The 17,530-nt window shown below is 36.6% G+C and overlaps 1 protein-coding gene across 4 annotated transcripts in view; it reads right to left on the bottom strand.

The window, feature by feature from the left end:
* The window catches only part of FNBP1L (formin binding protein 1 like), a 128,375-nt gene that overhangs the window by 19,551 nt on the left and 91,294 nt on the right, over positions 1 to 17,530 (bottom strand). For 3 of the 4 annotated variants that reach the window (XM_072644037.1, XM_072644039.1, XM_072644038.1), the window contains exons 7-9: positions 15,861 to 15,989; positions 15,058 to 15,204; positions 3,090 to 3,293 (exon numbers count right to left, since the gene is read on the bottom strand). In XM_072644037.1, coding sequence (XP_072500138.1) covers positions 3,090 to 3,293; positions 15,058 to 15,204; positions 15,861 to 15,989 — 480 coding nt within the window. Of the gene's footprint in view, positions 1 to 1,577; positions 1,737 to 3,089; positions 3,294 to 15,057; positions 15,205 to 15,860; positions 15,990 to 17,530 lie in introns of all 4 variants that reach the window. The other variant, XM_072644040.1, reaches the window with a different exon arrangement.

Genomic DNA, 17,530 nt, shown 5'->3' with positions numbered 1-17,530 from the left:
CCTGAATCTGCTATAAAGTTCTCCACATCAAATTATGGCTCCCTGAACTGAACAGAATACAGTGATAATGGCCTGGCATGCTCAACACTAAAAAGACAGCCCAAAGCCAAACCCCCAAAATAAAAAACTAAGCTGAATAAAAATATGATAGCGAACACTATATTTTCTCACAATTCATGTAATTTAACACAAAGCATTTATTACACTCTGGTCTGACTCTGTGAAACACTGGGGAAATTTTACATTCATTATTCAGTCACTGGAACCCACCTACAACTATTGTTAATGATTTTTAAAAGTTATACTATTTTACACATCACTAGGGCTAGTATAAGTGTATATACATTCTTGTGGGTCATTTAAAGAAATTATTCTTATTTTTTGCAGTACTTGTTAGGTGCGGTAATCACAACCCAGTTTACATTATGGACAGATTATGAAGAAGCTAAAATGAATAATCAACAGTAATAATTCAATGGTGAAATAATCACTCTAATTGCTTAAAAAATCACTTGTCACACTTTTCCAAAGGAGCTGTATATGATCAAATACTAGACTAAATTAACAAATTTTGAATTACGTGCCATCAGTTGATGTACATAACTAAAACAACTGGCTGTTGGGCAGGGATTTTTAAGTTTAAAAATGAAACGTAAATGTCAGGTTGGATTTCAGTTAATGAACACATTCCATATGACATTGTTGGAGTCTAGTTTTTTTGCTCTATATGTCATCAAGATTTGGCATATAAAGAAATTACTTTACTTTTCATAATAAATAAAAAATGGCCAAACAAGATATTAAAAATGTATTTAAAACTATACTCTGAAAATGCAAATAAGTCCCTAAATGAAAATAAGCCAAAATAGGCTTCACCGAAATAATGCCAGTTTATTTAAAACTAATATATGTTGCTAGGAAACTACATTACTTTTCTATTTTACTGTCTCTCAAAATAAAATTCTATTTATAGACAAAATTATTATAACTAATGTAAATGTAAATGGCTAAAAAATAGCATTTAAAAGTTTTGATGGAAGGTATTTTTTTTAAAAAAATCCTCAAGAAAACCCATTCAATTTAAACATAGTTTATTGATCACTTCCATCTAAAAATTAAATTAAGTACCTACATTTTTTTTCAACTATGTAAGTACTACAGTTTAAGTGGAGCTAAAATATTTAAATTATTACCTAAATGATACTTTAGAAAACTGGCAGATGAAGTCAGCATAACTAATTATTAGAAGACAAAGTTTAATAATAAATTACTTTAAGTAATGTAGAATACAGTACAAGACAGTGGTGGACACACATGATTTTATGTAAACAGAAAAAGAGCTTAAATATATGATTGCACCCACCACCCTCTTTATAACACCATCCTTTAGAATCAAGCATTTCAAATGTTATAAAGAGGAGATTTCTTTCTTTTAACTTGAGGGTAGCTATACTTATTACAGTGGCATTTTATAACTGTATTCTCAGAAAGAGCCTTATAATGAGGGTGGAGAGTATTAAAAGCCACACCACACACACAATAGGCCATCATGCATTTTAACCCATTATTAAACTTACCCCTCTTTTGAGGCTTCTGAAAGAAGGAATTCTGGGCTTCCCTGTTTTTATTTCACTCATACAATAATGCACAGGTTCAATGGAGAATGTGAGAAACTGGGACCCATTAGGAGTACTGGATGTGAATAAACTAGTAGGGGTAAGGGGTGGGGACTGTGGCTAACATGGAAATAAAGAAAGGAATCAATAAGCCAAATGTGCATAGTGGTTTTTCTTTCTAAATGAAAATGCTATCTTTGGCAACATGCTTTCTTCCCCCATAGTATAAACCTCACAAAAATGTATCCTGCTACACACTACAAAAAGTTCAGTTAACACTTGTTGAAAATTAAATAACCACAGAAGTTAAATATACTTTTAAAATATACTATTCCATTCATTTCTTTTTTACAAGGTATAAATACATTAAGTAAAACTTAAATAGCCCAAACTAAAAACAATCCTCAAGACAGCTAGTGGACTTGAATAATAATCAAATTCCTAGCATGTGTGGATCTCTATGGATTGCTGAATAATGAAGTAATTTAAGGTACTCGTAGGGGACATTTATTTACAAACTTGGGGTACCTAATGATTGTTGCTGCAGCTACAACAATCAGAACAAGTCGTAAGACATAGAGGAAAGCTTAAATTGTGGCTCATTGTTAACTAGAACAGGCAAGAAAGTTTATTTTATTTATGCTTATGGCTTTTCAACAGTCTGGTCCTGTATCTTCTCTCAGCTGTAAAATATATTCATTAGTAACTAAGTTTATACTCATTACCAACTAGAACTGTGCTTAGTAATAACTTCACAGTATTTGTAATTCTTATTTACACCTATACCATGATCAGAAAAAGCTTTAAAATGATCAAATAAACATTATACTTAATAAATACAAGTAGCCTATTTTTCCTTATTGATAAAACCACTATAATTACTAAACTAGAAGAAACAAGTAATTCTACTTTGCTTTCAGAAATGAATTTATCTACATAAATAAACAAATCAAAAGATCAAGTCTAAGCATGGAATGGAATTCTCTCATTAAAGTAATGACTTCAAACTTCAACTAACTAAAAATCTTGAATACTACCCATTAAGATTTTTCTTAGGAAGATTTAATTTAAAATCAACTTTCACAAGTGATCAATTTTTCAAGTCAACTGTCAATAATAGTATTAATAATCTTTCAGTTGGACCCTGAGAAAATTTTGCACATAAAACTTCAATTCAAAACGTTAACAAAATATTAGCAACTTTCATTAACAATCTTATAAATTCTAAGTTAGAATCAGTCTGATCTCAATTTTTTTTAGCATCATGCTTAGAAAAATATCTACACTCTATTAAATTCATATTTAATCTAAAATCCTTTATCTCCATTAACATTTAATTACTAAATTTTTAAACACATTCCCAAATAACTGACCATTCAATATCTATGCTAACTATAGCTTCTCTAGTTAATATGCAAAATTATCTGAAACCCTGGTTTTAAAAAATTAGTCTAATAAACCTATAAATCTTACCTTTGGTTTCTTTCCAAAAAGCCACAACTTGCCCTTGGCCTTTCCTACAGTGGTTTTGGCATCAATCTTCCCACTGTCCTGCTTGGAGGCACTGATAGTACCATCAGAAACGGTCCTGTAAATATGCTGACTGTAATCTTCAAAAGGAAAGTCTCCTGGAGGTTCAAATCCAGACTTGAAGGAGTCGACCACCATTTGCGAATCCTGAGCACAGGAAATTTAGAATTTTAAAACTATTACATTTGTTTCTACATATGTCAGTGATACTTTCAGAACAGTAACCAAGGCAATCAGGATACTAAAAAATTAAATGAGGGATTTCAAAATTTAAAATTTTACAGAAATTATTAAACGAACAATTTAGTTGTAAATAGTTTCTGTTTGGAGTACCACTTAAAAATACCAACCCATAAATATATCTGAAATACCAACAGAAAAAAGTCCTTTTTTCACGTTAGCTTCTGATAAGATTTATACAAATCATTTAGTTTTAAATCCAACTTTCTGTTTTGCTTGTAACATTGATCCTCAGAGTTTGTTAACTTAGATAAAAACCAACCAAAATCCAACTAAGTGCTACAAGATGAGAAATGGGGGGGGGGGGGGGGGGGGGGGGGGGAGCGCGGAGCCAAGATGGCGGAGTAGAAAGACGCACATACACATAGCTCCGAACCCACAACCCACAGAACGGCTACAGGGAAGTAACTCACAGCGAATTCTGCACCCAGAGGCCATGGAACATTGGAGCGAGGGAGATTTCTGTTCCGGAGAGACCTGCAAACCTCTCACGGGGGGTCCTTCGCACTGCGGACTGGCCGCCGGGACTGGGAGCTGAGGGCAGCCCTGCCGCGGCCGCGGCACCGAGAGGAAAAGATCGAAGCAGGCTTCAGGGACGGGATCTCCATAGGCCACGTGGGTCCCTCCACCCACAGAGGGACCTGCAAACCTCTCGCAAAAGGTCCGTCGCACTGCAGACACAGAGCCCAGCCCAGACCTGCCGTGGCCGTGGCACCGAGAGGTACAGATCCGAGCAAGCTTCAGGGATGGGATCTCTAGCGGCTGCACAAGTCCCTCCACCCACAGGTGACGGGAGTCGTTGAGAGAGTCTCTCTGGCGGGTCGAGAGGGGAGTGGGGTGCCCCCATGATTCGGGCCCCCCCGGGAGGTAGAAGCTGAGGGGCGGCTGCAGACCGGGGCTCCCCAAGCAGGCAGGAGCCTGGATCCATTGTGGAAGGTCTGTGCATAAACCCCCTGAGGGAACTGAGCCTGAGAGGCGGCCCTGCCCTGACCTGAGCACCTGAACTTAATCTCACACTGAATAGCAGCCCTGCCCCCACCAAAAGCCCTAACGCTGGAAGCAGCACTTGAATCTTAGACCCCAAACGCTGGCTGGGAGGATCAGGAGGTCAGGTGGGTGTGAGGAGAATATTCAGAGGTCAAGTCACTGGCTGGGAAAATGCCCAGAAAAGGGAAAAGAAATAAGACTATAGAAGGTTACTTTCTTGGTGAACAGGCATTTCCTCCCTTCCTTTCTGATGAAGAAGAACAAGGCTTACCATCAGGCAAAGACACAGAAATCAAGGCTTCTGTGTCCCAGCCCACCCAATGGGCTCAGGCCATGGAAGAGCTCAAAAAGAATTTTGAAAATCAAGTTAGAGAGGTGGAGGAAAAGCTGGGAAGAGAAATGAGAGACATGAAGTCAAAGCATGAACAGCAAATCAGCTCCCTGCTAAAGGAGACCCAAAAAAATGTTGAAGAAATTAACACCTTGAAAACTAGCCTAACTCAATTGGCAAAAGAGGTTCAAAAAGCCAATGAGGAGAAGAATGCTTTCAAAAGCAGAATTAGCCAAATGGAAAAGGAGATTCAAAAGCTCACTGAAGAAAATAGTTCTTTCAAAATTAGAATGGAACAGATGGAGGCTAATGACTTTATGCAAAACCAAGAAATCACAGAACAAAGAGAGAAGAATGGAAAAATGGAAGATAATGTGAAATATCTCATTGGAAAAACAACAGACCTGGAAAATAGATCCAGGAGAGACAATTTAAAAATTATGGGACTACCTGAAAGCCATGATCAAAAGAAGAGCCTAGACATCATCTTTCATGAAATTATCAAGGAAAACTGCCCTGAGATTCTAGAACCAGAGGGCAAAATAAATATTCAAGGAATCCACAGAACACCACCTGAAAGAGATCCAAAAAGAGAAACTCCTAGGAACATTGTGGCCAAATTCCAGAGTTCCCAGGTCAAGGAGAAAATATTGCAAGCAGCTAGAAAGAAACAATTCAAGTATTGTGGAAAAACAATCAGGATAACACAAGATCTAGAAGCCTCTACATTAAGGGATCAAAGGGCATGGAAAAGGATATTCCAGAAGTCAAAGGAACTAGGACTAAAACCAAGAATCACCTACCCAGCAAAACTGAGTATAATACTTCAGGGGAAAAATTGGTCTTTCAATGAAATAGAGGATTTTCAAGTATTCTTGATGAAAAGACCAGAGCTGAAAAGAAAATTTGACTTTCAAACACAAGAATGAAGAGAACCATGAAAAGGTGAACAGCAAAGAGAAGTCATAAGGGACTTACTAAAGCTGAACTGTTTACATTCCTACATGGAAAGACAATATTTGTAACTCTTGAAACATTTCAGTATCTGGGTACTGGGTGGGATCACACACACACACACATGCACACACGCACACACACACAGAGACAGAGTGCACAGAGTGAATTGAATAGGATGGGATCATATACTAAAAAAAAAAAAAATGAAATCAAGCAGTGAGAGAGAAATATTGGGAGGAGAAAGGGAGAAGTTATATGGGGCAAATTATCTCTCATAAAAGAGGCAAGCAAAAGACTTATTAGTGGTGGGATAAAGAGGGGAGGCAAGAGAAAAACATGAGATCTACTCTCATCACATTCCACTAAAGGAAAGAATATAATGCACACTCATTCTGATAGGAAAACCTATCTCATAATACAGGAGAGTGGGGGACAGGGGCACAAGCAGGATGGGGGGGAGGATAGAGGGGAGGGCATGGGGAGGAGAATGCAATCCGAGGTCGACACTCATGGGGAGGGAAAGGACCACAAGAAAATAGAAGTAATGGGGGACAGGATAGGATGGAGGGAAATATAGTTAGTCTTATACAACACAACTAGTATGGAAATCATTTGCAAAACTAAACAGATATGGCCTATAGTGAAATGCCTGTCTTCCAAGGGGAAGGGGTAGAGAGGGAGGGAGCTAAAGAAGTTGGAACTCAAAGTGTTAGGACCAAATGTAATGTTCTTACCACTGGGTAACAAGAAACACAGGTTAAGGGGTCAAGAAAGCTATCTGGCCCTACAGGACAAAAGAGAAGACAGAGACAAGGGCAGGGAGGATAGAGGAGAGAGCAGATAGGTCACAGGGGCAATTAGAAAACTTGGGTCTGGGGGGGGGGAAGGGGGAGAAAATTTGTAACCCAAAATTGTGTGAAAATAAATGTTAAAAGTTAAATTAAAAAAAAAATGAAATCAAGCAGTGAGAGAGAAATATATTGGGAGGAGAAAGGGAGAAATGGAATGGGGCAAATTATCTCTCATAAAAGAGGCAAGCAAAAGACTCATTAGTGGAGGGATAAAGAGGGGAGGTGAGAGAAAAACATGAAGTCTACTCTCATCACATTCCACTAAAGGAAAGAATAAAATGCACACTCATTTTGGTAGGAAAACCTATCTCACAATACAGGAAAGTGGGGGATAAGGGGACAAGCAGGGTGGGGGGGATGATAGAAGGGAGGGCATGGGGAGGAAAGTGCAATTCGAGGTTGACACTCATGGGGAGGGATAGGATCAAAAGAGAATGGAAGTAATGGGGGACAGGATAGGATGGAGGGAAATACAGTTAGTCCTATACAACACAACTATTATGGAAGTCATTTGCAAAACTATACAATTTGGCCTATACTGAATTGCTTGCCTTCCAAAGGGAAGGGGTGGAGAGGGAGGGAGGTAAAGAAGTTGGAACTCAAAGTGTTAGGATCAACTGTCGAGTAATGTTCTTGCCACTAGGAAATAAGAAATACAGGTAAAGGGGTATAGAAAGCTATCTGGCCCTACAGGACAAAAGAGAAGACGGAGACAAGGGCAGAGAGGGATGATAGAAGAGAGAGCAGATTGGTCATAGGGGCAATTAGAATGCTTGGTGTTTGGGGGGGGGAGGGGAGAAAAGGGGAGAAAATTTGTAACCCAAAATTTTGTGAAAATGAATGTTAAAAGTTAAATAAATAAATTTAATTATAAGAAAAAAAAAGATGAGAAATGGATTCATAGAAGATGAGAATCAGAGAAGAGAAAAATAAACCGTAAAACTCTAGTCCTTAACCCTTTTTCTCTTGAAACCCTTTGGTGGTTTAGTGATGCCTATGACCCTTTCTCCAAATAATGTTTTTCTAGATGCATAAAACATACAGGATTACAGGAAACATTTTATGAAATGCAGTTTTAAAATGAGTTCATCCAATCGGGTTAAGAATTCTAGCTTTAGAGGATACAGACTGAGTGGGTATGAGTTAAAAGTTTTTAACCGTGAATAAAGGTTTCCATTAATTGATATGTATGTCGAAGGGAAAAAGTAATCTTTGTTAAAGTTGAGGGCAATTCTGGAAGGAGTATCCAAGGAGTATCATCCTTATCTCTCTAACTTTTACTTTACAGAAAAACAATTCTTAAGAAAATTACTAAAAATCATAATTTTTTCTTTATTAATTTAGAATACATATAAGCTATTCTATGGATGGTATAGATGGTTCATGTATGTATTATCTTAAAAAATAACCAGTCTCATCATTTCAAAAATGGATAATACAGGTAAAAAAGTCTATTACAATTAAATTCATTTCAAGGAAACTTTGTTACAATAAGGAATTATCTATATCTAGTTCAACCTTCAACCAACTACAGGGATTACTTGGGCCTACCTATTTATTTAGTTCCGTCAAAATATAAAGTACTTTGTAGCAATCCTCATCCAACTTAAATATTCTAGTCCCCTAAATAAAACAATACATAGATATAGGCAATATGTGCAGAACTCCTTTACAACTGCTAACTCATTCCTGTGAAATGTTTTTCAAATCTCATCCTGTAGAGTAGGAATATGATTTCTAATATTATGCTCATTTTAACAAAATCCTGATGTAAAAATTTCAGTTATTTTATAGGGACTGTTATAAAAAGGAATTTACCTGTAGAATTAAGTTATTGTATAAAGCAATTTCTGGTTTGCTGAATAGGTATGTAACTATTGTAATGCAATCCTTATTTTTAAAAATATTTTATTCTCCCCTTCCCAATTACATGTAAAAACAATTTTTTAACGTTTGAGTTTCTGTTTTGTTTTTAATTTCCTATTCCAAATTTTCTCCCTCCCTCCCTTCCCTTCAACATTCTCATCACTATGTCAATTCCAGCATGGCTCTCCTCTATGTACATTTGGTTTAATCTCATTGCTCTTCCAGTCCTTAATTTCTTTAGTACCATTTCTACCTCCTCTATAAGCATATCTGGAACTATGGTGTTAAAATTCAAATGTGGAAAGTCTATTGTCCTTATTGGTGAAAACAGTATTTAATAAAAATCTTGACAGAAGAAAAATATAAAATATCTGTAATCTTCTACAAAGTCCTACTCACCTGTCTGATCTTGGCATAAAAGTGGACTTTGAGTACTTAAATGTTAAGCCAGCAGAATGTAACAACTGAAAAGCTCTATTATGACACTAGGTAAAATACTAAATTGAACTAAATTTTAAACTTTTTGACTTTGAATATGATGCTGGCAAGAGATCAAATTTAATTCACAAAGACCAACCTTATCTAAGCCATTTAATGATGACTTCTTTAGCCAAGAACACACATGAAATAACGTTTCACGTGATTTCACATGTATAATGGGTTATTATATTGCTTGCCTTCTCAACAAGTGAGGGAAAGGTATCGAGAGAGAGAATTTGGAACTTAAAATAAAAAACTGAATATTAAAGTAAAAATTGGGGAGAAAAAAGAAAATATTATTCAAGGAGCTGAATAATATATCAAACTTAACATTCTTTTTATAAACAAAACCAGAAGAAAGAAAGAAGCTTACAGCTAAATGGAAACATGACTTACAGGAAATATATGAGACAAAGGAGTTGACATAATAGGCTTTATCATATACACTCCCCCCCCCCAAAAAAACAAGAAAAACTATTATTTCTTTGACTATTTGGTCATGTTTTAAGAGTACCCATTATAAGCTTCCACAAAAAGACCACCATTAAAATAATTTCAGCTAATGTACAAACACTCAAGGTAGGAGATGAAAAGGCAGAGAAATTCCATGAAGAACTAGGTTAAGAGCCTCCACATTATCAGTATACATTGATACTCAGAGACTTCAACATAAAGGGAGAAATAGGTGAGAATGGCATAAATATAATCTTATGAAGAAAAAGGTGATAGATAACTATGAGCAGCGTTGCCTCATAACAGAGATAAAACAGAGGGTAAAATTGATTTAAAGAAATCTTGGCAAGACATCTTATGGTGCAAAGAAATCCCAAAGGCATTTAAGAATGAGAAAGGAAGGGGAATTCTATTCTATTCTTGCTTTTGGCACGGAAAAATATCATCAGGGAAAAGCAACACTAGATTAAAGACACACACACAAAAATCAGATATTGTCATTAACTCTACTAATCAATCAGAGAGAAACTGATCAGCCTAGCAAATAAAAGAAATTCAAACCCACCTAGCATCCAAACTCTGCTATTTCTGTTGAAGGCCCCACTATTCTTCCACTGTCCCAGATTCATAATCTTGGCATCATCCTTAACTCATCACTCTCATTCAACCCATACGTTCAATCAGTTGCCAAAATCTTATCATTTCTACCGCCAAAACATCTCTTTCATCCCATTCCCCTCTATTTACACAACTATCTCCTTCAAACCCTCATCCATTTACCTAGATTATTGCAAAAGCCTAACGGCTCTCCCTGACTAAAGTCTTCACCACCACTCCTGCTTCAGTCTATCCTACACACTGCTGCCAAGGTGCTTTTCCTTAAGTAGAGACCTGACCACGTCATTTTCCTATTCAATAAACTCCAGAGCAACTGTGTCTAAATTATGTTTTGCTCTTAACTTAAACACATATATCTGAGAGGCACTTCCATAAAGAGGACTACATATTAAACTGTGACTCTCCATTTCAAACTATTTCCTTTAAAAAGGAGCACAAAATATATTCTATAAGTTATTTTCAAAACTGTTCTGTTTATTTGTGCTTCCTTCTGAATTTCCACCTATTCACCTCTATAATTTTGAAAAATGTTTCAGTGGATCTCCTTTTGTTTGGCATCAGTTCTGTTCTGATTCTGTGATGACATGCTGAGCATGGGACTGAGGTGTCATAATTTAAATGTGTTCATTTGGTTGTTGATAATAAAAATGGATCATCACAGAGCACTGGACTGAGTCTGAATCCTACTTTTGAGTCTTATTAGCTGGGTGACTCTGAGCAACTCACTTAAACTGTTTCAGATAGTTTTTTCATCTATAAAATGGGAAGAATAATAACAAATGCTCAACTGTTGTGAGGTTCAGTGGTATTAAAATATGTAAAGCTGTTGGCAAACCTTAAAGCACTACATACACGTCAGCTATTATGGTTTGAAAGCTAAAAAAACTTCCGATTTTCATGTTTCTTGTCCCCTTGCCTTTACATGACTTTGTATATAACTTTGTATTTACTTCTCCCTATACATATTGTTTCCTACCACTCTCAAGAGAGTTTAAATCCCTTGAAGGCAAGAACTGCTTCCTTTTCAACTTCATACACCCAGGACCTGGCATAGTAATAAATGTTTGTTGAGTTTAAATGAATTAAATTTCATTTATGTATGCTTAAAGTTTATTTGTTTTATTATATTTTGCCCAGTATCATAATTAATTATTGTCATTGTTCAATCATGTTCAACTCTGTAACCCTATTTGGGGTTTTCTTGGCAAAGATACTGAATGAGTTTGCCACTTCCTTCTCCAGCTCACTTTTATAGAGGAAGAAACCAAAATAAAGAGGGTTAAGTCACTTCCCCGGCATTACACTGCTATTAAATGTCTGAGGTCAGATGTGAACTTGGAAAGATGAGTCTTCCTAATTCCAAGCCTGGCAATCCACTGCGCCACCTAGATGCCCCTCATTAACTATTATGAACTACTAAATAATACCTTTCTTCTTAGCTTGGTTCCTAGGATAATTTCAAATAAATTGTTTCAGAAATTTCAAAGCTGTCTGCTAATTTTGAATCTCCTTTTTAAAATGTTAACCAACTTTTTTAATGGGGAAAAAACCTATTTCAAGAAACAAATCCTTTCAGTGCAAACTTGCTTTGACTTTTGGTCATTCTTTTTCCCTAATTTTCAGTATCTCCTTACCCACTACTACCTCTTTTTTCAACTTTTATGATGTCAAGATTTTTCTCATACTTAAAAACACCTCCATGTGCCCCCACCACCTCCTGAAGTTATCAGCTGTCCCTTCTCATTTACATAGTTAGACTGCTATAACAAACTCTTTCCTCTCTTTATCTATCCTCTTTATTATCTCCCACTCACTTCTCAACCCCTTGCAACCTAGCTTCATTGTCATACATCTTATTCCCATTGCTGAAATTTATTTACCCTTCTAGGTTCTCTGCTCTCTTGTTGTATTTCAAAGTTCCTGCTCTAGTATTTTCATTAGAAATGCTTGAAAATCCTCTATGCCATTCAAGGAACTTTTTTTTCCTTTTTAGGATGATACAATGACTTGTGATCACTTCTCAGGTTGTAGAACATTGCCATCCAAGACTTCCTCTCCCTTCTTATTGGTGACTGAAAGGTCCTGGATGAACCTGATATGATATAGGAGCTGGGGGTTTTGGCTGTGATATTGCTGGGACTTTACCTTTTGGAGTTTCCTTCAGAAGGTGGCATCTTCCTCTCTTCACCTGGACTTGTTTCTAAGAGATCTAGGAAGGTTTTATTTATTACTTCTTGAATCATAGTGTGCAAGGTTAAAATCGTGGTTTTCAGGGAGTTCAATGATTCTTACATTAGCTCTGACATTTTCTGCATTTTTTTAACAGCAGGTTTCATTTTTAAAATCCATTTTTTTCCTTTAAATCATTGCCTGCAGTTGTTACAAAGAAACTTGCTCCTTTTGGGAGTGGGTTAAATCTCTAGAAATATAATTTTTTTATACTGTTTGGAATTTTCTTTGATTTACTTATCTTTCAGCGTTAGTTCCTGAATTGGGGATTTGTAGCAAGGCAAGGATCTGCCACCTTGGGTAGCCTGCTCAACTGGAATCTCAACCTGGGTCACCAGAGTTCTTTTACTGGCCTTCATTATTCCCAAACTTAAGACATTCTGGATTTTCAAGGTTCCTAGCACTGTATCTTCAGGACTTTCCACTGCATCCTGAGAAGTCCTGAGACAGAGTGCTAAAGATTTTAGAAAACCTGAATGCCTAGGTTTTTCCAATCTGAGTGCTGTCACTGATCATTCTGCTCACCAGGGAGCTCCTCCAAATTCCCAACCCTGGGGCTTTCTGACCTCCCTGCGCCTTTCTAAAGAGGCCCTCTCCACTGGCCTCCTCTGGATATAGTCTTATTGGCTACACATGTCTCTGGTGCTGGTCGTATTCAGAGGCTGGACACTAAGAGCCTTGTGTTGATTTTGGTTTTGCAGGAGATCCCTCTTCCTATTACCCATGGATTTCTTGTTGACTTTCTTTATGCAATTCTGTGATAGAAATTACTTACTGTAGTTTCATATCATATATTTTTATTCATTATTCATTTCAATGAGAAACAGGCAATCCCCTCTAGAGGGAGGAAGTCCCCTCCCTTTGTTCTAGAAGCATATATAAATTCTACCATTTAGCTTTTAAAACCCTATACAATGTTGTCCTACCAACCTTTCTCCAGTCCCCCCAAGCCTCAAAATCTACAAACCAGCTAAACTTATCTTCTCTTTCTTCTTTTTGCAGTTACCCCTCACTTCCTTGCCTGGAATGCACTCAAGTCGCACTTCTACCAGAGAGAATCCCCCTCCTTCCTTCAAGACATAGCTCAAACACCATCTTTTATATGAAGACTTTCTTAATAATGCTAGTACCTTCTCTTTTACATTACCTTAGATAACTACTTTGTTATTTATATCTATTGTAAAAACACATACATGCACACACAATATACTGTGCATGTTATAGGCATATATGTATGTGTATCTATCTCCTTGTCTCTTCTACCTTACAATGCAAGCTCTACCAGAATAAGGAAAGTTTCATTCATCACATGTTTAATTGCAGTACCTAGCATAATGCTTGGCACATAGTAGGTATTTAATAAACATTTACTGATTTATTTGCTTAATAAATGTTTGCTGAATTGAAATACAAATTATTTTTGTTTCTTATAGACATGGTGCAAAAGGTATCTGACAGATAATATATCTCTTATAATTATTATAATTATATTACATTATAATTATTCCTGCTTATAAAATGATATTTAAAAACTGACCAAAATACCTGACATTCAAATAGTCCAAGAAACTATGACAACAGCTTTCAGTCAAATTTTTTTTGAGCTACATTTGTTATGCTCATTTAGTTAGGTTGAGGCTAAAAAAAAAAAAAAAAAAAAAGGTATCTTCTTTCAGCTGATGGGGCAGGAAAATGGTTGCGTAGCCAGGAGGGCTGGTCAAACTGTGCCAGAGTTTTAACTTAGTAAAATTCAATTTTTGGACCTCAATTCATAGTTTCATTTCAAATTCAATTGAGGAAAGACAGTAACACATTCACATTTTCAAGCTACTGCTGCATTCCTCAAACCATGAAAAAAGACTCTCAATGTAACAAACTAGTTTAAGTGTTTTATTCGGATTTTGAAATTGCCCCCTTCATACTTTCAGAGAATCAGAGACTGTAGTCTGTGGTACTGTATTTGTATTCAACAGTAATATATCTATACACTTTTATTCACTTACCATGTATTACTCTGTATTCTAGTTATGCATGCATTTCCTGTATCCCAATTGTCCTGTAAACTCCATGGAATAAAGAACTCTGTTTTCCCTAAGCATTTTAGCTCTCCTAGCAACCACATATAGAAGACAGTAAATAAATGCTAGATTTACTTGAATTTAAATTTTAATCATCTCATCTGATCTAAAGATTTATGATTTCAAGGAACCACTCTGAATATTTTAGTAGCCTTTGTAACTAAAGATTTGAGCCAGAGTGAAACCTAACGCAAGGGAACCACCTTAAACGAATCCTAAAATCTCAGAGCTTGAATGGGATGAGAGATAACCTAGTTTTATCTACATATGAACAGGCATTCCTTCCACAACATCATCAACAAATACTTAATTCACCTTGGACTGCAGATCTTCACTATCTCCTAAAAAGATTCATTCTTCTTTTGAATAACAGCTCTATTTGTTAACTTTTTGTTCACCTTAGACCTAAATCTGCCCCTTCAAAGCTTCCCCCATTGCTCCTCCATGTGGCCTCTGGGGCCATATCTCTCAAACACTTGAAGACAGCAATCACATGTCCTCTAAGAATATGAAGAAGACTACAACTATGGCAATTACATCCTTCCTAGTAATAGCACCCAGCAGCCTCTTCTTAGGAATTATACTCTATAAGAAAAAAGTTGTTAAAAATAATATTTGAACTTTGCATCATGTATTATAATAATGAAAAAGGAAATATGACAACTTTGTAGTAAACAGTTTGAAAGCAAACAGAACTTAAACTATACGCAAAATTCAAAATATGTCATCCTCTTCTTGGAAGAGAAATACCCACTAATATATAAACCTCACAGATATTTTTATACATATGCATTCAAATACAACACCCTTTGAGTACTTACCCTTCTTTCATCAACTGACTTTGCAGCATGAATCATTCCTTCCAAGCACTTTGAGATGATTGGAACAACTTTACGTTCTGAATCTGCAAATCCTTTATAACATTCACTGAGTTTGATGGTTCTTCGTTCATCCATTTCCTGAAGATGCTACCAATTAAGAAATTATAAAGAGAAAAATATACCAGTGAATCTGGCATGATGATCAAAAACCTCAGCAAACTACCAGATGTGGTGATAATAACAATAAGCAGGTAGAATTCATACAGGAGTTTGAGGTTTTTGTGAAGTGCTTCACAAATACGGTCTCATTTTATCCTAACAATAACCATGAGAGTTAGGAGCTATTATTACTCACATTTTATAGATAATGAAACGGAGGTACACAGAGGTTATATAACTTGCCTAGGTCACACATCTAATATTTGAAGCCAAATTTGAAATTAGGTTTTACTGACTAAAAAATACTGGTCCAGCATTCTATCCATTGTACTACTCAAGTCATCCCATTGCAACAGATTTCCAACTGCTTAACAAAACACTTAATGACAAAGAATAATAACTAAAAATTTATTTTTAAAATGTTTCTCTTTCATTTCTGTGAGCTATTATCTTAATTCTTGGGAATATATCATCTAATAAGATCTGAAAAAATATTTTTGAAATATAGAATCATGCAGATTTGGCTTATTGGTAAATCTGGTTAACAGCTGACCTAGAAATATCCTGGATTTGAGAGACAAAATGCAAAATTATAAGACCTTTCACAAACACACCACAGGATTCATTTCATTTACAGAACTTACCTTATAAATCTGAGGAATGACTATGTAAAAATGTTTGTGCTGTTCTCCATTGAAGTTCTGAAGTTGTGCAGCATATTCATTTTTATTTTCATCAGCCATGTGTGTCCGAAGATTCAGCTGTTGTTTAGCCTACAAAAAAGTATGTCAGAGTAAGCCATTACAAAATAAAAATGAATGTTTAAATCATTCTTGAAGATTCACACTTTTATGAACCAAGACTAGATTTTGAGTGGATAAGCTAGTACTGACAACAGTACTGACTTTTTTTTAGACACTAGAACATATTTAGTAACACTGGATCTAAACTATACTGATACTGATCTGATAGCTTAAAAAATTAACTCTTAAGTGCTAGCCCAATTTATCCTCACAGAACAAATAACAATCTCAAATGTCTTAAATTGTACAATACCTAAAGACAAAAATATCTAGGCCATTTTTTATCAGCACAATAAAATTAAATGTACACCACACTAATAAATGCTAAACATTACTGTTGTTGCTGCTGTTAAAGATTAATTCTAGCCCAATTAATTAATTAATTGGAGCCAAGATGGTGGAGGATGGACCTACTCTACCTCTCCCCCCACAGCCCTTAAAATCCATGTAAAAAATGACTCTAAAACAAATTCTCAGCAGAAGCCACAAAATGACAGAGTGAAACAGATTTCCAGCCCACGACAACCTGGAAGGCCGACAGGAAAGGTCTATCACAATGGGCTCAGAGTAGAGCACAGTCCAGTCTGGGCCACTGCGTGAACAGGACTGGAACAGGCTTCAGGGAGCTGAATCATGGGTGGCAGCTGCAGTTTCCAGATTTCTCAACCCACAAACACCAAAGACAGCTTTAAAAGTCAGTAAGAAAGCTCATTCACCTGGCTGAGAGGTGAGCTCAGTCTGGCCCCAGGCCAGCAGCAGCCTCCACTTTTGGAGCCCTCAGCCTAAAGACCCTAAGGGAATCAAGCTTCTGATCTGGGTCACAGTCCTGAGTGGCGAGGAGGAGTCCTGGGGTGAGGAGGAACGCTGGCTTGGCAGAGCTGGTGGCGGGTGTGGAGAGGGAATACTACTTGCAGATTGAGGGCAGAAATGACTACTTTTGGTTGCTCACAGACCAGAGCACAGGCCAGGAGGGGAGTAACCTTCTCTCCCTTGATGTGCCCCCTCAAAGGAACTAAGAACTTAGAGGTCCCTAGAGATATCTCAGAGAACAGCTGCATAAAACCTCTAAAGCCCAGGACAGTATATCCTCCACTTGACAAAGGATTCAAAAGTCAAGTAACTGGCTGGGAAAATGCCCAATAAAGGGGGAAAAAAATAAGACTATAGCAGGTTACTTTCTTGGTGAAAAGGTATTTTCTTCCATCCTTTCAGATGAGGAAGAGCAAAGTATACAATCAGAGGAAGACAACAAAGCCTGCAAAAAAAAAAATATGCAGCAGTCTCAGGCCATGGAAGAGCTCAAAAAATATCTTGAAAATCAAGTTAGAGAGGTGGAGGAAAAATTGGGAAGAGAAATGAGAGTGATGCAAGAAAATCATGAAAAGCAAAACAGCTTGCTAAAGGAGATCCAAAAAAAATGCTGAAGAAAATAACACCTTTAAAAATAGACTAACCCAAGTGGCAAAGGAGGTCAAAAAAAGTCAATGAAGAGAAGAATGCTTTAAAAAGAA

Source organism: Notamacropus eugenii, chromosome 2 (assembly GCF_028372415.1).
Source record: "Notamacropus eugenii isolate mMacEug1 chromosome 2, mMacEug1.pri_v2, whole genome shotgun sequence".
NCBI lineage: Eukaryota > Metazoa > Chordata > Mammalia > Diprotodontia > Macropodidae > Notamacropus > Notamacropus eugenii.
The sequence above is the reverse complement of the archived record's forward strand: the minus strand, read 5'-3'. Positions and strand labels throughout refer to the sequence as shown.